This window comes from Medicago truncatula, chromosome 5 (genome assembly GCF_003473485.1).
Source record: "Medicago truncatula cultivar Jemalong A17 chromosome 5, MtrunA17r5.0-ANR, whole genome shotgun sequence".
Taxonomy (NCBI): domain Eukaryota; kingdom Viridiplantae; phylum Streptophyta; class Magnoliopsida; order Fabales; family Fabaceae; genus Medicago; species Medicago truncatula.
The window spans coordinates 13855825-13879524 of NC_053046.1; the positions used below are offsets into that span (position 1 = coordinate 13855825).

Genomic DNA, 23700 nt, shown 5'->3' on the forward strand with positions numbered 1-23700 from the left:
ATATTATATAGAAATAGAAATAGATAGATTTCTTTTCCTTCAAAAAAAAAAGAAAAAGAAAAAAAAAGATAGATTCCCACCGTAAGAGGTGACATCAGGTTGGGATTATTATTCTATGTTTATAAATTCATTTATATGTCTATTTCAACTCATCTCTACTATTTAACATTATGAGATACAATCATTTAGTTTAATCAGTTTTGTCATTGATTCTTGTGGTGTGTTAAATGACGACGTGAATAGTGAGAACTTATTTCCTTTCGTGAAAAGTTTTTGGAAATTTATACTTTAAGTATAGATGATTACCTCCTTAAACTACAAATTATTAGATATTATACTTTCATTTTTTTTTTGAAGGGGAGATATTATACTTTCATGTTTAGCATGTCACACCAATATTTATTTTATATTTCTTACGACATTTGTATCGTGTCAACATGAGATACAACATACATGTATATGTGTCTAGTTTACCGTGAAGGATTTTCTAATGCTTTACTTGCATCCCCCATCTATTTTCCATTGCCGCTCCCTTTTCCACCGTCATGAAAGTTTACGACGTTTCCACCTCCGCCACATTTATCACCACCAGAAAAATTTATGACGATTCCACAACCACCTCTGTTTGTATTTTCATCACCTCCTTTGTTTGCGTTTTCATAGGGGTCGTGCCAGACTGCACCTCCACCTGGCCAGATTGCATGGCCATCAACCCTGGTGTTTGTCTTTGATTCTTCTGTTTCATCAACTACAAATAAACAAGTTTTTTTTTTATTAAATATGAAAGACGAAAGAAATTGTGCATATATGAAAACTAATTATATATATACATTGTTTCCCATATTCATAAGGCTCGGTTGTCGTGACATAGATAAGAAGCAGTGCCCAAAAGTACCAGGCAATAAACAACTTGATTTTCATTCTTATTACAAGTAGACAAAATTGTATGAAACATGAATACAATGGGAAGCTAGATATTTATAGCGAACTTAGGGCAAGTTAAATGTAGTTAAAAACAAATGTGTTTGATAAAATAATATATCTTGTCCAATAAAACAAAGGTAATATTTGTACAACAAAAATATAATATAATATAATGTTTGGCTTGATTATGTTATAATGGTGGGTCATTTGTCCCTGTTGAGCCATTAAAAGGTTAAATAGGGGCATGTTATCAATCTTTGTAATCATGACTTTTATATTATGAACGACGTTTCCTTCAAAAAAAAAAAAATATTATGAACGACGTTGTCACGAATGGAATACACTTGAGTTTTAATAACCTCACCACACAAAAGCAGTCAACCAATGAAGCATGCAATTGGTGTCTAGAGATGATACATGGTTCAATACGAGCCTGAGAATCTAAAATGCATTAGAGAGATATGAGTTACCAATGAGCTAACGACAAAAAATATAACAATCGAGATACATTAATATCAAGAGAATGTCGCAATGTCAAATTGAAAGTTCCCCAAATAATTGTATGGAAAATGTCGTTTATAGCGAAATAAATTTGCTAAATTTCACGATATGTAGTTTATAACTATAGGGGGTGTTTGTTTCAAGGTTAAGAATGACATTCCCGAGAATACATGGCTAGGGAATGATTATATCATGTTTGTTATGAGGTTGAGAAAAAAATATTCCTAGGTATAAAGGTTCCTGAGAATGGAGTAACTTCCCATAACTTCCATTATTTCCATGAATTTATTCCCATGTAAAGAGATGAGAATGTGCATTCCCATGATATTATGCATAGATTTAAAATTAAAAAAAAAATTGTAACTTCCAATTTTTCCAGAAATGTCAAGTTATTTGCCAAACATTTTTTTTAACAAATACCCAAGAATCAAATTTTCATTCTCGGGTATGTTATTCCTGGGAATAATATGTTTCCCAAAAACAAACGCCCCCATAGAGTTCAAACTCAGTCTATGCTTCATACAACATTCAGAATTGTGTCAACATGATACATCACACGTGTATATGCGACTAGTTTTCTATGCATACTTTCTCGAGGCTTGACTTGCGTTCCCTATTTATATTTGCACCACCGCCCCGTTTTCCACTACCGGGAAAGTTTATGATGTTTCCGCCGCCGCCTCCATTTGTGTTTCCACCAGGCTTATACCAGATTCCGAATCCGCTTGGCCATACTCCATAACCATCAGCTATAATATTTGTCTTTGATTTTCTTGTTTCACCAACTATAAATAAACAAACAATAAATTTATTAAAAATAAAAGAAGAAAGAAAGCATGCATACATGGAAACTAGTTTTATTTTAATATACATTGTTTCCCTTCTTTGGAATGCTCAATTGCCACAACAAACATAAGTAGTGCACAAAAACACAAGACACTAAACAACTTGGTTTTCATCATTGCTACAACTAAGACTTTTGTTGTAAAATATTAATACAATGGGAATATAGATACATATATATAACTTAGGACAATTTAAATTCAATTAATAACAAAAAATGATTGATAAAATAATGTATATTGTCCTATAATAATGTACAACAAAAATAAAATTAAATATAATGTTTTGCTCGCTTATTAATGTGATAATGGGCCATTAAACTTGTTGATCAATTGAAAGGTTGAATTTGAGCATGTTTTAAAATTGTGGTAAGCAAGCATTTTCATAATATGGCTGAAGAGACTAATATGTTTGATAATGTAACGCTTTATTTGGTAACCACGATAAGTTAACTTATAATTTATTCAATTAGCTTATAAGTTTGTCGGATCAAGACTTGACAACTCTGTTTGGTAAAATTAGCAGTTGAGTTAGCTAATAGCTTGTCGCTGGTGAGTGATAATAGATAATTTATAGCTGATGGGCGGTGACTAATAGTTGATAAGTTAATTGAAGTGTTTGATAAAATTAACGGTTCAACTAATTAATAAAGGTAAAATAACATAAAAATATATTTTAATTTCATTCTAGTTTTCATGAACACAAGAACAACATGCCTTTTATATTAAAAATAAAATAAAAAGAACAGTATGCCTTTTTATTTAAATATTAGCATATTTTATTTAAAGATTAATAGACCTTTACCCCTGTAATATAAGACGCTTTTGGTTTTGTCCCCTGTAATTTATTTTTTTTTGGATTTAGTCATTGTAATTTTTTTTTGTTTTATAATACCCCGCTAGGCCAGTTGAATGTGCATTTTCGCTGGGGTGGCACGCTGAGTCATCTTTTTCTGATGACGTGGCACGCTGACAGTATAATTAGTTTTATTTTTTTAAGGGGTACACGTGGCATTTGTGATTTTTTTTTAAAAGTAAAACCCTCAAAAAATACCAGAAAAATGAAAAAATTAAGATATAACCAAATTTTCGAAAAAATTTATGAAAAAAATATGAATTAAATTATAATTATAAAAAAATTCGAAAATATAATATTATCTAATTATTTTGATTTTGAAAATTAATTTCCAGAATTTTATTTTATTCAAAATTATTTATATTTTTTGTTTAACAAATAAATTTTAATTTCGAAAGATTATAAGTTCCTGATTTTTTTTTTATAAAATAAATCTTCTTACATTCGAAAAAAAATGTGAATTTTTTTCATTTTTATTAATTTTTCCAGATTTTTTTTCGTTTTTTAAACATTTACTCATTTTTATGAATTTTTCCGGTATTTTTTCTTTTTTCAGAATATTTTTCATTTTTTTATTTTTTTAGATTTTTTTTATTTTTATTTAAAAAAATCACAAATGCCACGTGTACCCCATAAAAAAAAAGATATAAAAATAATTATACAGACATCGTGCACATCATCAGAAAAAGGTGACTCAGCGTGCCACCTCAACGAAAATACACAGTGAGTTGGCATAGGGGGTATTCTAAAACAAAAAAATTTACAAGGACCGAATCTAATTATTATTTTTATTTTTTACAGGGGGCAAAACCAAAAGTGCCCTATATTACAGGAGGTAAAGGCCTATTAACCATTTATTTAATATCTGAAGCCAAAAGGAACAACATTCCTTTTTATATCGTTAAAAAAAAATTAGTTTTTTTTCATTATCCAAATACAATATGAAGCCTTAATTTTTTTTTTAATATACGCTAATGTTTTTTTTTTAAACTAATGTGCTTATAGCATATCAATAATAATCAAAGTTTCAATACAATAGGGTATATGAAAATAAACAACGGAACTAGCTAGAAACGTGACCTCTCATGCGAGAGTATGAGAAACTACATTTGCTTGTCTCCTAACAAACTTCATCCAATAGTTATTGAACTTGGAAGAGAGAAGAATTTGAGAAGCAGTATAACATTACCTAATTCAAAGATGTTTTCCCTACTGAGTAAACGACATATTTTATGGTTTTGGAATCAACTTCAAAGTCGATATTGTCGAGTTGCATGTCACACACCCATTGCAAGGCTTGATAGAGACCCAAAGTCTCGCCAATATCAACCGAGTAAAAACCAACAAAGTTGATTGTTCTGGCCAGTGCAAACGCATACCACCTTCATCTCAGAGATAGATACCAACGCCGGTTCTATTACGATGGTTTAAAAATGCAGCGTCAATATCACATATCATTCAACCTTGCGCGGGAGGCTGCCAACGAACCTGAACGGTAGCCGTGATAGCAGAAGTTGCGTGAGCAGCTGTTATAATATGACCAGCAGTAGGCACAACTTGCCCATTGGTACAAGGGACATTCACGAGCTTCCAATCTTCAACCATGAACCTAGCTCTTTCAACCACTGTCGCATAAGTTTCTGTTATGTTTTCCCACACTTTGACATTCCTATGCTTCCAAATACTCCAAAAAAGTGCAGCCATCCTTTAAGAATGCGTGAAAGATAAAGAATGCAACAAGGAAAAAATAGCTTCAATAGCCAAAAGAGATGTTGCCATTGCATTATGAATTTCGTGCTACATACATGTCATAGACCAAACCTGAACAGTAAAAAAACATTAAAAAAAAATGTGAGGTAAATCCTCATGATTAAAGTCACAGTGAACGCACTGAATTTACGCTAATGTTGTCAACTATCATGCTCGAACATTATACTTTTATTTTATGATAAAAAGAATCACAAAAAAGAATCGATTGAAGTATAATTAAGAAGATAGATATATCAATTAAGGGGGGATGTATTGGATTGAGATTTTAAAAGACTGTTTTGATAGAAAAAATCTTGAAGATTTTAAAAGACTTTGTTGGATTGTATTGATTTTGTGGGATTATAAAAGACTTTTTTTGAAAGACTTTTTACAATCAAGATTCTTTGCAAGATTTTAATGGATTCATGATATAGATTTTAAAGGATTTTAAAGGTTTTCAAAGGGTCAATAAATTTAAAGATACAGTACAGACCAAAAAATCTCAAAAACAAAAGTACAATTATAAATCAACCGAAAAAAAACATTGAATCAATGAGTGTAATATTTCTTCAAAAAAAAAAACCATTAGATAATATGCTACTAGCAGGTTGATTGATCTTAAAAATTCTGGACATATGATATCAAAATAAATAGACCTAAAATAAGTTACGTTAGTTTATTGATTATAATAATTTGATTGAAAAATGCATGTTACAGGTAGAAAAATACAAGTAGAAAAATTATTATAATACCAATAAACGTAAAGTTGTGATTTTTATAATAATTTGATATATAGGTAGATGGTAAATTAACCACAAGATTATACAATACATTTTTTTTTTAATGAACGTAAAAGTTATGTTAAGAAAAATGCAAGTTAGAGGCATGATGATTTCAACAATAAGTTTGCCAAACAAAATATATAATCTGCCATTGTTACAGTAGAACAGAAAAGAATTTGAAAGAAACGTAAAATTAGCCTTAAATTACTAATGTGACACAACCAATGCATATGTGTCAATAGCAATTCTCATCAATCAAAACCATTAACTTAATTATTAGCAAGTGGTAACAAACAAGGACATGATTGGCTAGGTAAAATAACTTTGAGATTTGACACTCTCCCTGTAAATCATGAAGTCTATCTCATGTCCCATCTGAGCAATAATAGTATAATAAGATAAGTACATCTCAGAATAAAGTACCGAAAAATAAGGGGTAAAGAGTTCAGTCTCAGAGTTCATGTTCATGATAATAACAAAACGAACATATTTTGCTTGGACTGCACCATTGTCTATTTGACTTACACATGCTACATCTATTAGTAACGTAGGCCATAGATAGCTAGAAGCCTAGAACTATACTATGACTAGAACTAGAACCAGTAGTTGGTAGGTTAATTGGATAGAAACGGGGGAGTAATTTTTTATGCAATCATAGACATCTTTTTAAAAAAAAAAATAAGAACAACACTTTTAAAAAATGGAGAATGCTAACCATTGTCATTGGACATTGGATAAGAGGATAAAAATAAAAAGGGTAGTGTTAATTTATACCCTTAGGGCAGATGTTAAGACACTTAAAAAAAGAAATATTTCCTTAAATTTTGTGCATTTAATTGATTAAAAAGTTAAAGATTAAACGCAATGCACATTTTCCAATAAATTATTTTTATATTTGAATCATTAATTTGTGTCTTGAGGCCAAAAGTTAACATTTCTTAAATAGAAATATAGCATTGAAAAATGGTGAAAAGTGATAAATTTATTTTTTTAAAAGTCAAAATGTTGTTGAAACCAATGCAAGCATGCTACTTTTGGCTTCCTTAACCATTGCCCAATGGTTAGCAAGACCCTTTAAAAATTTATAAACAAGGAGTACTATACAAGTTTTAATACGATATTGTTATATACTCTCCCGTCCTAAATTGTATGTCGCTTTGACACTTTTACGTATATTAAGAAATCTCTAACTTTTGTAAACTTTGTCAAAAGTAAATATATTTTTCCCTCTTTTACCCTTGACAACAATTAAAATTTTGGGAAAAAACAGGTTCCATCTTGATTGCCACCGTCCTAAATTACTCCAACTCCAAGACAATGAATTGCACTCTTAAATCATTTAAATCACACGGTTACTTCCCTCTCTTCAATTCCAGCACCAAGGCAATGAAATGCATTGTGCTGAACAATGAAACAATCACACAAAAGTACCTCTTTCTCTCTCTTCCTCATAAAAACTTGAAAAAATTTATTTTATTCAAAAAAAAACCTCCAATTTGTTCATGAAAATATTTCAAACTTCCTTTAAAAAAAATTAGTATGTGGCTGTTCTTTTTTGCTATAAATTAAAGACTATTGAACTAAACAAAGAACATACCAATTGACTTCAGATCATGAAGCTTCTCTTTTTAATATAGATTTAAATGCTGAAATTTTTAATCAAGAAATTGATAATGGAGGAGTCGAGTAACAATTTGTGGAGAGAGAGTCTATAGTTAACTTCAGTCTCTAAATTTAATTTAATATGGATTAGTATATGGGAACCGTGAATAACAATGAATTATGGATTTGTGTTGATGCAATGAATTATTAATTGAGAACCTTGAATAAAAAAGAGAATAGACAAGGGCAAATTAGGAAGAACATGAATAATTTTATATTGATATTGCAAAACGGCTTATAATTTGTGACAAATTTTTTTCCCAAAACGTCATACAATTTGGGACGGAGGGAGTATATTTTTTTGGTAGATAGACGAGATGACAAAGCTATCATAAATTTACATACACAAAGTAGAGGTACTGGGTTTTGAACCTCGGTCATTACGTCCGATCTAACAATTTTGGCATTTTCCCTGTTGAGCTAGGACTTATGGGATCACCCAAATAACAGAATATTCTACTATTCCTTAAAAAAACAAGGGTTAATAGTGTTTTTCACCCTTGTAATATATGTCATTTTTGGTTTTCGCCCCTATAAAATTTTCGGTTTGAATTTCACCCTCGTAAAATTTTTTTTTTTCGAAAAACACCCTTAATAGGCCATTCAAAAACCAAAATTTCTTGAAAAAAAATTCTGAAAATGGCCTATTAGGGGTGTTTTCCGGAAAATAAAATTTTTACGAGGGTGCCAATCAAACCGAAAATTTTATAGGGACGAAAACCGGAAATAACATATATTACAGGGGTGAAAAACATCATTAACCCAAAAAACAATAATATTCTTCTAAAAAACAATAATATCATTGAAAACTATTTAAATTTCACTTTTAATATTCAATATAAATTCTTTTAGATTTGAATTTGAAAAGAATTACAACAACAAAAGTTCTGGATGGAAAAAATTGTCTATATTTATGGTGTAAATTTGTATTTGAATTTAAATTAAAAATTGAAAATAAGTTAAGTTGATAAGGGCAAAAGATAAATAATAAAAAAGTCATTGTGAAATCTTCTATTTCGTTTATATATTATATAAAATAGATATATAATATAAAATAGATTGAAAAAAGAATATACACTCTTATGTCACATAACCATGGATATTTTAATCTAACTTTAGAGTAAGAAATGTTTCATTACATTCACTACTGGAAACAAAAAAGTTAAGGATGAAAAAAATAAAATTTCTCATATACCAAAAATTAAAAATCTATATAATTATCTCATTAGTGAGCCAATGCTTGGATTTACGGTACATTCTAGCGTCCCAATTATATATATATATATATATATAAATTACACCGTTGATACTTTAAATTATTTAATTATAATAAATTACTCCTTTAAGTTTTTTTGTATCACTTACGTTTTTAAGTTATTTAATTGTAACAAGTTAGTCTTTTAAGTTTTTTGTGTAACATTTAAGTCCTTTAAATTATTTAACTGTAACTTTTAGACCTTGAATAACTTACATTTTTAGGTCTGAAATCCCTTAAATTTTTACGATTAAATAACTTAAAAGACGTAATTGGTACGGAAAAACTTAAAAGACAAACTTGTTACAATTAATTAACTTAAATGACTTAAGCGGTATGAAAAAACTTAAAAAACCAATTTATTATAATTAAACAACTTAAAGGGCACATAGTGTAATTTAATATAAAATTATAGTCTCCCTCGAAAGCTCATATAACAACCCCAATAAAGCATCACAAAACTCTTTTTTTTTTGTGGTGGCCGAAGTTTGAACCCCAAACCTTACGTATATTATACATTGTACCTATCAATTGAGTTAAATTCACGAGTACAAAACATCGCAAAACTCTAATAATGAAGTTTTTTTACGAAATAATCGAGTTTTCTTCATTAGTCAAATTACCTTTTTTTTTTTTGAAATAGCAAATTTTATTTAACCTCCAGGTCTCTGCTCAAGACGAACAGAGACCGGTGTGAAACTGAGAGTACAAACTAAAGGCGCCGTATATAGGCGGAACACCTGAAAATAAACACCTTAAAAAATACCCTTGAGGACAACTCCCACCAAAATACATGTCATCTCCTAAAACAGACTTTTTCATGAAGACGACTACTGTAAAAACAATATCCCACATCACCCATCGTCACAACTCTCCCCCAACGAAACACCCCTCTAAATTAAACTCCCAGTCCTCAACGCCAAAGCTGAGCCACATCCGAAAAGATCAATCAGTTTCCACCACCTTTCAACTTCCGATCCACCGAAAGAAACCATAAAAAGCCCAAAACCAAACTTGAGCCAAAGTAATGACTCCCGATCTCGAATCAAAAGTGATCGGCCCACCAGACTTTAGGACCAAATCAGAAGGCACCCCTCACCTTCGGTACACCAGAGAAACACAAAATCAAGTCAAATAAGATTGCAGCTAGACACCGACTCTTGATCTCGAAGCAAAAGTAACCGGCCCACCGAAAACCAGCATACAAAAATTATGACAAACGACATGATAAGCGGCGGTGCAAACAACAAACCGACCAAAAGGTAAAGGCATAGTTCCACGGGCCAACTCCCTCCAAACACCCTAAACACCTTAACAACTCCAGAAACGCAAACAAGAGCTAGTGACGACGAACAAAGACCTGAATAACAAACGCAACCTCCAGAGGAAATCACCCCCAACAAACACCCGTCTCCTCACCTAAACAACACTAGCCACCCCGTAATATAGCTCCCGTCCACAAACCGTTCCGACACCAAATCCGAGTCAAAAAAAAAAACCACGACCACCTATCCAAACTTCACTAAGACTGCCTCATGATCCCCTCGCAAAACCACCTCCACCACCACCACCACACAACATAATACAACATCGGAATGATAAAAATAACGAACACGCAGTGATATGGAGGACTGCCACCAAATCAAGCAAAATCTGAAGCCCACGACCACCGTCGTGAACAAACCCCAACCACCACGATCCTTACAACGACAAACGATTCGGGAGTTTGTTGAAGGAGGATTAATCGTGAATGAAAGAGATGCCGCCACACCTGTAGCCACCGGAAACAGATAACACCTATCGAAACCATACATCACCCCCTCCACACGACACGTCCGTCACCACCACATTTTTCTTTTATTGTGTACGTATAATATGACTTTTTTTTCTTCATCAAAGTATACCGGGAGCTTGTGCTTATTACATAACCTTTTTGTTTGTTTAAAGAAGAACTTTGAAGGGATTTATGGCGGAGATTGTGAAGGTAAATCCATATTTTGAAATATACTGATATTTGAAAAAATTTGAAATTATAAAATAATAAATAATCATATCATACTTAAACGACATTTAATTCATTTTAGGATTAAATATGTTTTTGGTCCTATAAATATATCAACTTTTTGTTTTAGTCCCTTTAAAATTTTCCTTCAACTTTTAGTTCCTATAAAATTTTCAATCACTACTTTTGGTCTCTCTTTTAAAGTAAACTCATATGTAGAATTCATATTTTTGAATAAAATTTTTCAGAAAAATTCATAATATTATAAGAATATCTCCATAAATTTTATTTTTTTTTGAAAAAAACATGAATTTAATATGAATTTTTACGGTTAAAAATTCATATTAAATTTGTGTTTTGTTAAAAAATTCTAACTTTTTTTGTGAATTTTTTTTTACAATATTCTACACATTTTTGCACAATTTCATTAAAAAATAACTGAAAAAATAGGGACTAAAAGTAGTGACTCAAAATTTTATAGGGCTAAAAGTTGAAGGAAAATTTTAGAGGAACTAAAATAAAAAGTTGAAATATTTATAGGGACTAAAAACATATTTAACCAGTCATTTTAAAAACCTTTTTCTTAGTGTTGTTTTGTCCCTGGTTAGACGTGCCAGAAGAGCATTATGACTGCAATTTCAAACACTGTACGAATTTCATGATATATTTGGAAGATATCATACTGTTTTTCTCTCGTTAATTTAATTATTTTTGTAAGTGATTTTTTTTGTGGTGATATTTTGTAAGTGACTAGTGTTAGTGTTTTTTTTTTTTTTAAGGAAGGAAGTGTTAGTTATACAGTTTTATGTACTATGATTGATTAAATATTACTAGTATAATTAAAATGTTTAATCTTTAAGAGATTTAATTAATTAAAGAGAGCTTCTACGGTGCAGTCAGAAAGCTGATTTTTTTGAAAATGTTAATTTTGATTTTAATGTTTGAAAAAGTTAAATTGTTGATTACTGATTAATGATCAATAGTAATTCATCTAGTAATGCTTGCAACATCTTGGACTAACAGGTACTATTTTATCGTTGGCATCTTTAACATGCAAACAAATTTGATGATATTATATGATAGTCTTAAGTGTTACGCTTTGTAGGGTGTTACACTTGAAACAAGATAAAATAAAATTAGATTAAGTGAAGTTTTGTTAATCTGATGAATTGATGATACATATGCAAGTGTACAAACAGTGAGGTGTTACTCACTACAGTTTTGATGTTATAGTGTTAACTTCATGAGAAAAGTCATTTTCATGACTTCACCGTAGAATTTTCCTTAATTAAATTTGCCAATTCTAAAGACTACTTCATTCAAACTTATATGAGTGTGTTTAATCAGTACTAACTTCGCCCCTATATATAAATTGAGGTGTATCGATACCCCTGCTTCACAAATTTATAAATTAACGATCATTTTATAAAATAAGTAGTTATTGTCAATATTTATATTTTAAAAACATCATCTTATGAGAAAAAACATCATTTCATTGTTTATAAGAATTATATTAAATTTTTAACATTTTCACATAAAAAATAATCAATATTCTTTATTATGAGCAATAAAAATTCAAAAAAATTAAATTTTATTTCATCGACACTTTTGGTAAATAAGATTTAATAATTATAACTGTCAATGATAGAAAATAATTCTTTTATCCCCGTGAGCTTAGCTCAGTTGGTAGGGACCTAGTTTTAAAACTCGGCTCGGTCATCGACTCGGCATAGGTACTGGGTCAATGAGTTAATGGTCGAACCACTGAGTCACTGGTTGAACCGCATGACTGAACCGGATTAAACCGAATAACTCGATAAGTTGACTCGGTCTTACGTTTAATTTTTTGATGTATTTAACTAGATTAAATCGGATTGAACCGATGACTCGATCACTTAAAAACTACTACTTTTGTTCTTTTTTAATTGTCACATTTTGACTTTTTACATAAACCAAGACACTAAATGTATTTCACTACTTTTGATACAATAACTTATGTTTTGCCTATAATATCCTTGATTATTTAATATCATATTTCATATACTCTTCTCTCTTCAATAAATTACTAAGAGCTTTATAGAAAAAACAACATTTAATGTTACATTGAACTTTGAGAGTGACAGTTAATTGGAAACAAAAAAATTCTGTAAAAGTGACAGTTATAAAGGAACGGAGGGAGTAAAAAATAACATGTAATATGTATATTAATAGTTATATATCTATATATTTTTTTTAAAGAGTATAGTTATATATATATATTTTTTTTGACAAAAAGAGTATAGTTATATTTTGTTGACAAGGAAATTGATTTTGCTTTGCATATATATTAATATTAATATAATAGGTAGATTTTCTAAAAAAATATATGATACATACATTTTTTTTAGGGGAGAGATGATATTATTATTATTATTGTGTAGGTATTATATTTAGGTTTTTTCTAAATTACCTTTGAAGAATGGTGGGTAATTTATCCACCAACCAATGAAAATGAGCAATTTATTTGTGGGGTCAAGATAGTTCATGAATATGCGCTTATGTGACTAATGTGTATTGGTTGAGGTAAATTACCCATCATTCTTTCATGGGTAGCCTAGTTGTCACCTTATATTTAATAATGATGAGTTTTGTTGTCAAAATAAATTATGATGAGTTCCAAAAAAAAAAATGATGTGTTCTTTCCACTTAAAAAATGAAAATGTAATATGCTTAAATATACAATCTATTTCATTTGTTAATACAAACAAATTGTTGCAGCAATGGTTCGATTCCTCACTTTTTCATATTCTGGTGTTTTCTAAAAAATTAAAAATCAAATCAGCATTTACTCTAGCTACCATGAAAATTGAAATTGGTGTTAATTAGTAGTTAATTCGTGTATAATGGACATTAATCGGTATTAAACCATACATAATTACATAATTGTTCTTATTAATGACTAATAAATTCAAATTTTCTTTTATTTTTCGTTTCTGATTTTTTTATGGAAAAAAAATATGAACCGGTCCAACCAAAAACTCGGCCGAGTCACCGGTTTTGTCCGGTTTTTACTGGTTTTAACCGGTTCTCGCCGAGCTAATTGCATGGCCTATCCAATGACTTGCTCGAACCGGCCTACCCACCGGTTCCCGGTTCAACCGGTCCGAGCCGAGTTTCAAAACACTGGGTAGAGATATTGCATATTATATGCAGGGGACGGGGTTCGAACCCCGGACACTCCACTTCTCCATAATTTAATTGTGTGAGCTCTAGCCACTAGACTATCTGACTAAATTTTTTTTTTCTTCAAAAAAACAACTAATTTGATTATTAATATAATTCTTTAATCTACCGGTACACTCAAAATGTTGGGTGTACCATATAATTTACCATATATAAGACCATTTTGATAAAATCATGAGAATTAAAAAAGTGAATATTTGTATTAAAATTGTTTGTAATCACTATTGTTTTTACAATTTTATCCTTAAAAGAGAGAGTTAGTTTATATTTTCCATATATAAAAAAATAATTAATGTAATTAGAAATAATAAAGAGATCTTATAAAAAGAAATAATTTTTTTTTTTAAAAGAATCTTATAATTAAAGACGGATGTAATATATTTTGTCGAACTTTACATCACATTATTATATGATTAAACTCATTTATCTATGTGTTTGATTAGTCACAAACCCTTGCGACCTTTGGAAGACGAGCGAGACAGACACGTTGCCTGACCTTACCATAAAGGGGTCTACTTTTATCACACTTGCACACACTCACACTCTTTTTTTCTCTTTTTTCATTGGTGGCTTTGATCAAGAACAAGACCTCACGAACCAAACAAACAAAAGCTCCAAAACCTAAGTTTCTTTTCTTTATCATTCCAAATACCAACGCCTTTCCCTCAAAAGGAAAGTAAATTCCACAAAGTACAATTCACCCTTCCAAACCCTCACCACCCATCACACAATTTCAATATTCATTTTCTCCAAAAACAAATAAATCCACCATTTGTTCACTAGTTGATTTCTTACAGAACCTAGAAATTCCTAAACAAAACTAAAATTAGCTAAAAATCTGCATCATATTTCTTACAGAAGCACTTTTATTTGCTTTTGCTTTAAACAGAAAAAAAAACCATAAATAGTCAACTTACACATCTTTCATTTCCTTCTTGTGCTTTTGTCTCATCTTTTTTTAGGTTAGTTTTCTTTCTCTCTTTTAATTGTACACTGGTTCATTCTGTGTGTTATTATCATTCATTCATATATATAGCAAAAAATAAAGGTGTTAAATTAACTATCTTTCTGTTATTATTATTTTATCCAAAAGAGGATAAATTAAGGTAAAGAAGGGATATGGCTCGTGAGAAGATTCAAATAAAGAAGATTGAAAACTCAACGGCGAGACAAGTGACTTTTTCAAAGAGAAGAAGAGGATTAATCAAAAAGGCTGAAGAACTTTCAGTTTTGTGTGATGCTGATGTTGCTCTCATCATTTTCTCTTCTACTGGGAAACTCTTTGAATACTCCAACTTAAGGTCTTTCTTTCTCTCTCTAACTCAAATCAATGAAGGAAAAACCCATTACTATTATTTTTACTAAATAAACTATTTCAAACTGTGTTGATTCGTATTACTGAATAGAATTAGAATTCTGTGTTTTGATACTTTTATTTTTTGCAGTCTTAAAGTTATGTATATACTCCCATCAAATCTAGGAAATGATTTATGCACACCCATTATCTATTTTACATCAAGAGATTTAAATAGATAGTGATGTGATGTATGGGATAAGAAAATGATGTGATAGAAAGAGAAAGATGAAGAGAAAATAAAAATGAGTGGAGAAAAATTAAAGGTTTACAAATATAAGAGTTTATTATTTTTGATTTGGTTATCCTTAACTCACGACCAAACTCCGATTACTAGATCCTATTTTCTATGAAACGGGAAGGTTAACACAAAATATATATATATATATATATATATATATATATATATATATTTAAGGGTTTATTTTATCTATGATTCATATAAGAGTTTTCTTCTTTGGACATCAAAATAAATATAACTTATACTATATTTTTTACTTTTTATTTCCTATAACTTACACATATTTTCAAAAGGTGTTTTGTTAGAAGACATCATTTGAAGGTGTTTTTTAGCAATCAACACCTCAAGATGTGATTATCCACTTTTTAGTCATAAACTTGCTAAAAGACACCTTCATAAAAATTAGCTGTGTCTTTTAGCAAAGGCCTATAGGATAACTTGCTAAAAGACACCTTCATAAAAAGTGTCTTCTAGCGAAACCCTTTTCAAAATAGATGTGTAAAAATAAAATAAAAACTGTATTTGACATCAAAACACACATATTATAAGAATACATGTGTAAAAATTAAATATATATAATTTCTGTTTGCATAATTTGAACTAATTATGAACAGAAGACTAGCCATTGTAATTTATTAATTGCACTTTTGGACCCCTATCTTTCTAAAAGTTGCGGTTATGGACCCCTAACTAATTTAAATACAAAACAGCCCTCTATGTTTTGATTCTTTGGCAGTTTTGGACCCCCAAGGCAAAAAAAATAAAAAAAATATTGACATGTGGCACCTCACTTAGGGTGCCACATCAGCGTTGATCGAGTCAACAATGGACTGGGGGTCCAAAACTGCCAAAGAATCAAAACATAAGGGGCTGTTTTGTATTTAAATTAGTTAGAGGTCCATAACCGCAACTTTTGAAAAGATAGAGGTCCAAAAGTACAATTAAGCCTAATTTATAAGCATGATGTGATGAATGCTTGCTTTTAGTAGGTTCTGATTAAGGGTTTGTAATGAATCGCTTACACAGCCTAAGTCATGGACACCAAACAGGATGCTGATTGGAAAACAATAAAATAATTTAAGGAAATATAAGCTATTAAATATCTAATTCCACTACATTAGTGTCATGTCGGTGTTAAAAGATACTGACACATATTAAGACACCTTTAATATAAAGTGTTTGTATTTCATTTGTTTGTAAAGATTGCTTATGTAAATTTCATTTCTTTTTCCTGTATTAGGTTTCACAATTCTAACTTTGTAATGCAGCTGCTATGTAATTTTAATGCTTTTATAACATTTTTGCATTTGTTTAGTACTTTTTATTCGGACCTGACACTAATTAGGGTAGTTCTCAACTCTGATGTTTGGTCTATCATTTGACAATGATATTTGTGCAATGAAGCATGAGGGAAATACTTGAAAGACATCATTTGCACTCAAAGAATCTGGCAAAGCTTGAAGAACCGTCGCTAGAGTTGCAGGTTGGTTGTATTTCTATATTTAGTATTTTATCATTATATGTCTTGTGGAAATAATAATCGAATTGAATCACGATTTTTTATGTAACAAAATGAACATGTATTGATCGTCACTAGGAAAAGAAAATCTTGAATAGATTGGTACCATTGAAGGTATCTGTGCTGGCATGGCGCTTTTGAACACAAGACTTCCGGAAAAATATACAAATCATATGTTTTTCGAGTATCCTATGTATGGACAACTGTTTGTGGATATCTTGCGTTGATTGAGAGTCTATTGTCCTCTATCAAATAATAGTTTAGTTCATGTTGATCAATTTAAAGACTTGATACTTCACAGGAAAATGTTGGGAGAAAGATTCCATGTTATATGGCTTGCGTGCGTCAGGGTTATTTGAAAATCAAGAAATAATATGACCTTTTCACACGGGATATAAGATTGACTTGGCGGTTGGGGCATGAGAGTTAATAAGTAGAGTGATGAAGTTGGTCTCGAGTTCAATTCTCACCTATAGTAAAAATACTTACAAATAAAGTAATTAACATATAGACATTAGTTGTTTAAAAAATTACAAAAGTCTTTCCACTGGAGGAAAGTAACGTGTACAGTATTCTTTATATGGTGAAATATTTCTCATGGTTTTGTTATACTGCAGCTAGTTGAAAACAGCAACTGTTCTAGATTGAGCAAGGAAGTTGCTCAGAAGAGCCATCAACTAAGGCAGATGAGGGGAGAGGATCTCCAAGGTTTGAGTCTGGAAGAGTTACAACAATTGGAGAAGTCTCTTGAAATTGGATTGGGCCGTGTAATTGAAACCAAGGTCTTCAATTCTACCTGCTACTTTTTTTATTTAATTAATTTTTTTAATGATTATATTTATTAATATTTCTCTAAAATATCTTTCGAGTTTTCAGGGAGAGAAGATTATGATGGAGATCAATGAGCTCCAAACAAAGGTTAGAATTTAGAAAAAATCAAATGCACTCAAACTAGTATATTAATTGGACGACAAATTTAATTAGCTAGAGCTGATGGAGAGAGTTAAGCAAAGATTGAAATTATTTAAACAATAAAAATTCAACAGCACATAGCAGCGTTTTTTTTTTTTTTTTTTTTTGACAAAAACACATACCAGCTTTGTTATAGATATAGAAAAATGTTATTTGGACATCTATATTATATACACTATACACCTAGAGAGAAAAAGTAGAAAAATAATAATGTGGTATGCTAATGATATGATGAAAACAGAAAAAGATAAAGAGAAAATGAAGTGAGGAATGAGTTTTAGAAAATTCATATCATTTTTGTTAAATATATACAATTTAGGCTTAAATATATATTTTATCCTTGCAATTAGGGGTCGTTTAAAAATTGGTCCCTGTAATTGCTAATCCTGGTAATTTACCCTTGCATTGTTTAATCATTTAAAATTTCGTCCCTCTCCTCACTTAATCACTGTCACGTCACTAATTTGATGACGTGGCAATCACTATCACACATGAAATTCCAATTTTACCCCTGGATTTCCAGTTCTTTTTCAATATTTTGTCCTCTTCTTAAGGGCAAAATTGGAATTTCACGTGTGGCAGTGATTAAGTTGGTCAAAGAACGAAATTTTAAATGATTAATGATTGCAAGACTAGTTTGCAAGGATTAACGAATACATAGACCAATTTTTAAACGACCCATAATTACAAGGATGAAATATATATTTAAGCCTATAATTTATAAGTGTTGTTTCGATTGAAACTATATATAAAGGAAAAGGTAATAGAAAATAAAATGTATCCTACATGTTTGTACACACATACACAACGTTGGACAACAATTTTGTATCCAAATTAAGTATATATAAAGTATCTTAGTCTTATTTGAAGGACCGAAAAACACACAATATATATAAGGATTAAAAATAAATAAATACTGAAATATAATTTATATCTTTTTAAGAATCAAAGTTATATTTAATCCTTTATACTTTAAGTGTTGCCCAAGAGTTTTGAGTGGGAATATTATTTGGGCAACAAATTAAATTTCATAGGGCAAAAATAATTAATATTTAGCACAATTTCAAAACTTTTTTTTCTTTTTAATAATGTAATCAGAAAAGAAAGTTTTAAAATTGTAGGTTACATAATTTAAGCATATAAATTGATGAAAAGAAAAGAAAGTTTTAATTTCTGTAATTACATTATTAAAATCCAAACCCCACTTAAAACAAATGCAGTTTTAAAGGCCTCATTTAAGCCAACGCAGAAAACAAATTCAAACCCCCACATAAGAGCAGAAACCACACTTGAGCCAAAAACCTCAAATTTTATCCCAAATGACCTCAAAAACAACTTCCAAACATCTATCTATCGTCCGCGACTCCATTAAAAAACCCTCCAAAAAACCATCATACCGACCAAAGGATATATAACATCACATCACCATGAATTTTCACAACTGAATCCAAATAAACACCCGAATAACACATATTTCAACACTCATTTGGATTCCACCACCAATTGTATTTAGTTGTGTTGGTAACTAAGAACAATTCATCAAATCATAATCAATCTTTTATATTCATCACATTGTATTTAGTTTCTTCTGACTTTCAACTTATAACTCTTATTTTCAGTCAAAAAACAACTCTTACTAAACTTTGTCTAAAAAAAAAAAACTCTTGCTGAACTTGCAGGGAAGACAACTGATGGAAGAGAACAACCGACTAAAGCGACATGTACGATGTTCTTTATCTTTTTTGTGTCTATTTTTCCTCATGCAGACTTTTTTTTTTCCTATCTTATTTAATCTAAAATAAATTTTCCTAATGATATGTGACAAAATTTCACACATTTATATATTTTCTATTATTTTTTTCTCACATATGTACATTGTGCAAGTAATATTTACTTGTTTTAGAATAAATTTGTACATCTGATATAAAATCACTTGTATGTGTTAGGTGTCAGGTATGTTTAATGGTAAAATGTTTGGAGGAGTTGAATCTGAGAACATGGTTACTGAAGAAGGTCAATCTTCAGAATCAGTCACCAATGTTTACAACTCTACTGGTCCTCCCCAGGACTATGAGAGCTCAGACACCTCGCTTAAATTGGGGTTAGTTCACTTTAATTTACATACATTTAATACCATTTCATTCAACGTGTCATTGCATATAATGCTATTTTTTTGAGTCATGTAGCTTAATGGTTTGAACTTTTTCCAATAAGATGAATAAGTAAGAAATTTAGTGTTTGATCCGAGACTCTGCATATGGCAATGGATTGTCAACATATTCGAGATATCCAAAATTTTAATGGTGAAAAGAAGAAAGGAAGTTTGTACCAAAAAATAATAGAAGATAATTTATTATTATAATGTGGCATATATATATAAATGAAAATATGAGGTTTAATTTGCTAAATAGTTTACACCCAACCCATTTAATTTTAGTATGTGCAAATTAGCAAGTCAAATATTAAGATCTATTTCTTCTAAAAAAAAAAATAATATCTATCTAATAAATTTTTAGTTTAATTTGCTAATTTAGACATGCTAAAATGAGTGACGGTAAATTAGAAATTAGTCTCTCAAATATTTGCTAACTTATACCTGATTGCATGTGTATTTTACAAATTTGCTGTTATAACTTGCTAATTTTTCCTCTAAATAAAACTTGTTAATTTTCACCCACTTAAAAATGACCAAACATGAGTTTACTATTATCAATTGAAAAGTAGAAAATCGTCTCTAATTCTATCAAAGTGTAGACCAAGTGAAAAGTATAAAAACTTGCTAATTTTTATTTCTTACCCTAAATAATTTTTTTAAAAGAAATTATGTACATTTTTAATCATGTAAGTAGAGTTGAAAACTGTCTTTTGTTTACTGATCTTGTTTCATGTACTATTTGCACCTGCAGGCTTCCATATGCTGGCTGATAGTAGATTTGTGCGAGGGTTAAACCTTATTTATAAAATCCGCAAGAGTTCTTGTTGGCTAAATTTCGTAGATGAATATCGTGGCTTTAATCTTTTGCCCTGTAAAATGTGTATATGTATGTATTTGTAATGACTTCAGGTATTCTGGATCATCTCGTTCGGAAATTATTTAAGAAAAAAAGTAATTTCCAGTTTGAGTTTAATTCACATTTAGTTAACTAGAACAGTTAACGTTTTTTCTTTAGAAACTCAGTAATTGCTGAGGGTCGTTGAATGAATTATACATGACATGAGCTCAATCTACCAATATGGTGGGTGCTGGAATGTTATGATGCATTTGCATTATGATGCATATGCTGCTAAAAGTGTGGAATTGTGAGTTCAATCTGCCAATATAGTGATTTTGCTTGGCATGGTTGCACGATGATGCCTAAGAGAATTTGTTGAAATGGAATGAAAATAATTTGTTAGCTTAGAAAGTCAGATGCAGTGCACTAGGGATGAAGCTTGACAAAGTGGAACACTCAATCCTGCGTACGCTTTGTGGAGGTCACGCGATCAAATGTTTCTACCAGTTCTCCAATCTACACTGTCCAGTGTGAATCTTTCTTGTGTTATCAGTTGCTCTAATGCATATTTAAACTCTGAGATAGGCTTTTCACCTATTTTTAGAAGCAAACCCGTGCTAAAGCATGTCATCTTCGTGTTGAGCTTCGCGCCAGTACTCTAAAAATATTCTCCATTCAAGTATTATCTCCTAATTCTTAAGACAAATGATGCATCAGCAACTACTGGTGATCTAGTTCCAATCAATCATCACATTGACGTGATCCTCGAAGATTTTTCCTTGGATTACGGTCATGCAACGTCCGTTATTCATAGTAAGTTTGATATCATGTATCTTGATGAGGTCGTTGAAGTAATAAAGTTATTATCCTCTCTCATTGACTTCTCTTAGACAAGTTCAAGAAGTAAACTCTAACTGATGTGGCCTCGCTCAATTTGACACATACTTCATCATCCCAACCACATTATACTACTGTTGAGTCATGTCCTCCACCAAATGAATCATCTTCATCGCATTTGTTGAACCTGGCTACAATTCATTTAGACGAGGGTGTGGTTCTCGTGGTGGTAGAGGCCGAGGAGGTTGTAACTCCGATATCTAGTGTCAATTGTGCTCTATTTGGTCATACTGCTCTCATGTGCTATCATATGTTTAATCAACAATATCAACCCTCATTTGGAGCTTATACTAATGGTGATTTCTTTGGACAGACCAATGCCTCTCGTTGTTCCTTCTTGTTTCCCTTATTTTCAACCAAATAGGATGAGACCTTAATTAAATTCAGATGCTTCTTCCAGCTATGCTAATTACTCATCCTACTGCTCTCCACACCAATGCCACTCCTGCCTCATCTAATTCACGGTCCCATAATTTTGGTGCATCGTTTCATGTGATTGGTGATGCACATAACCTACAAAATTTTACTACATTTGAGGGCCATGATCATGTATACATAGGCAATGGAAAAGGTTCACACACTAATTCCTCTAGTTCAAATAACTTTCCTTCCCTTACACAACCATATGTCTCTAGTTCTCCATAACCTACTTCGTGTTCCTTCTATCACCATAAATTTTATTCGTGTGAGTCGGTTTTCTCGTGATAACAATGTCTATTTCCAGTTTAATGCTAATGAGTCTCTTGTCAAATCTCAGGAAACTGGTGATATTCTTCTCCAAGGTTGTGTAAGATATTACTACGTTTACGAGTTTCCTTTTATTTCAACAAATACTCCTAAGTCTATCACTTAGACTATTGCTTATGTTTCTTCTGTTAATTTTATTTTTGTCTTTCAATAGAATGTCTAATAGGAGCAAATAGCCATAGGGGATTTAATTGGAAGAATTGGAACAATTCTCCAAGGGGAAACAAGTTGCAAATCATGGATCGAGGGGTAATCGATTTAATACCACCAAAAACCCTCCGCCTAATCAAACCCCACAACAATTTGCTAGGCACCTAAGTTTCCAATATAACTTGTTGGAAAACTTCATGATAATACAATCTAAGCGTCATGAAGAGATAAGGAGACAATTCAAAGATATTAAAGAACAAAATCTCTTTATAATGGATGCTATCCAATTTTTAGCTTCCTATACGAACTACATACTTAGGAGAAAATGTAACCTTAATATGATCACAATTCCTTGGGGATCGATAAATTTTTATTACAACAATATGCATGTAGTAGACTTGCGGGTGTATCATAAACATAATCAAACTTGGACATTGATTCCTCTACTCCCTAATAGACATCCAATTGGATGCAAGTGTGTGTTTCTGTTTAAAAAAGTTCAGATAGCAATGTGAATAGGTGCAAATAAAAGATTGGTTGCAAAAGGGTTAATTCAAATGCTAGGTTTTGATTTGAGTAAATAGTCAATTTCTCCCTTGAAATTGTTAGTTTCGTCAATTACCCCCCCTAAAATTAACAAAACTTCAATTACTCCCCTGAAATTGCATAACGTTAATCAATTTACCCCTCCGTCAAATTTTTTTGTTAACTGTTTACGGTTATGATCAAATACCCCCCCTGAAATTTTGCACTTATGTACAAAATGCCCCATAAACTTAAAAATTTAGATTTTTTTTCTTATAAAAAATCATACATTTAGTTCTTCAAGTAGTATATTGTACCTATTGTCATAAAAATTCTATTCACAAGAAAATGAATGAATATATGCCAAAGAAATCATGGTTTTGTCATGTGCAGCCTTTTCATTCATATTTCATATTTATCAACAAGGAGCAAGATAAAATTTTTACAAATCTATTTAACATGCATTATAAAAATTAAACATGCCGCAGCTAATAATAGATATGACAT

The 23700-nt window shown here is 30.8% G+C and overlaps 3 protein-coding genes across 4 annotated transcripts; 1 reads left to right on the forward strand and 2 right to left on the reverse strand.

Annotated features, from left to right (window-relative positions):
* Positions 1-378: 378 nt before the first annotated feature.
* On the reverse strand, positions 379-990 carry LOC11426294 (uncharacterized). The gene is made up of 2 exons (XM_003613034.3): positions 831-990; positions 379-748 (listed from the first exon to the last, which is right to left on the reverse strand). The coding sequence occupies exons 1-2, from the start codon at positions 919-921 to the stop codon at positions 513-515; spliced, it is 327 nt and encodes a 108-aa protein (XP_003613082.1). The 5' UTR covers positions 922-990; the 3' UTR covers positions 379-512.
* Positions 991-1269: 279 nt separating this feature from the next.
* On the reverse strand, positions 1270-2454 carry LOC11415538 (uncharacterized). Its single transcript, XM_003613035.4, has 3 exons — positions 2297-2454; positions 2014-2210; positions 1270-1365 (listed from the first exon to the last, which is right to left on the reverse strand). The coding sequence occupies exons 1-3, from the start codon at positions 2385-2387 to the stop codon at positions 1285-1287; spliced, it is 369 nt and encodes a 122-aa protein (XP_003613083.4). The 5' UTR covers positions 2388-2454; the 3' UTR covers positions 1270-1284.
* Positions 2455-14321: 11867 nt separating this feature from the next.
* On the forward strand, positions 14322-21024 carry LOC11407049 (MADS-box protein SVP). Of its 2 annotated transcripts, none has more exons than XM_003613038.4 (8): positions 14322-14757; positions 14889-15096; positions 16795-16873; positions 17527-17691; positions 17786-17827; positions 19561-19602; positions 19828-19982; positions 20788-21024. In XM_003613038.4, the coding sequence occupies exons 2-8, from the start codon at positions 14915-14917 to the stop codon at positions 20804-20806; spliced, it is 684 nt and encodes a 227-aa protein (XP_003613086.1). In that variant the 5' UTR covers positions 14322-14757; positions 14889-14914; the 3' UTR covers positions 20807-21024. The 2 variants fall into 2 exon arrangements, with proteins under 2 accessions (XP_003613086.1, XP_039690744.1); XM_039834810.1 differs by having other exon boundaries at positions 14329-14485.
* Positions 21025-23700: the final 2676 nt, after the last annotated feature.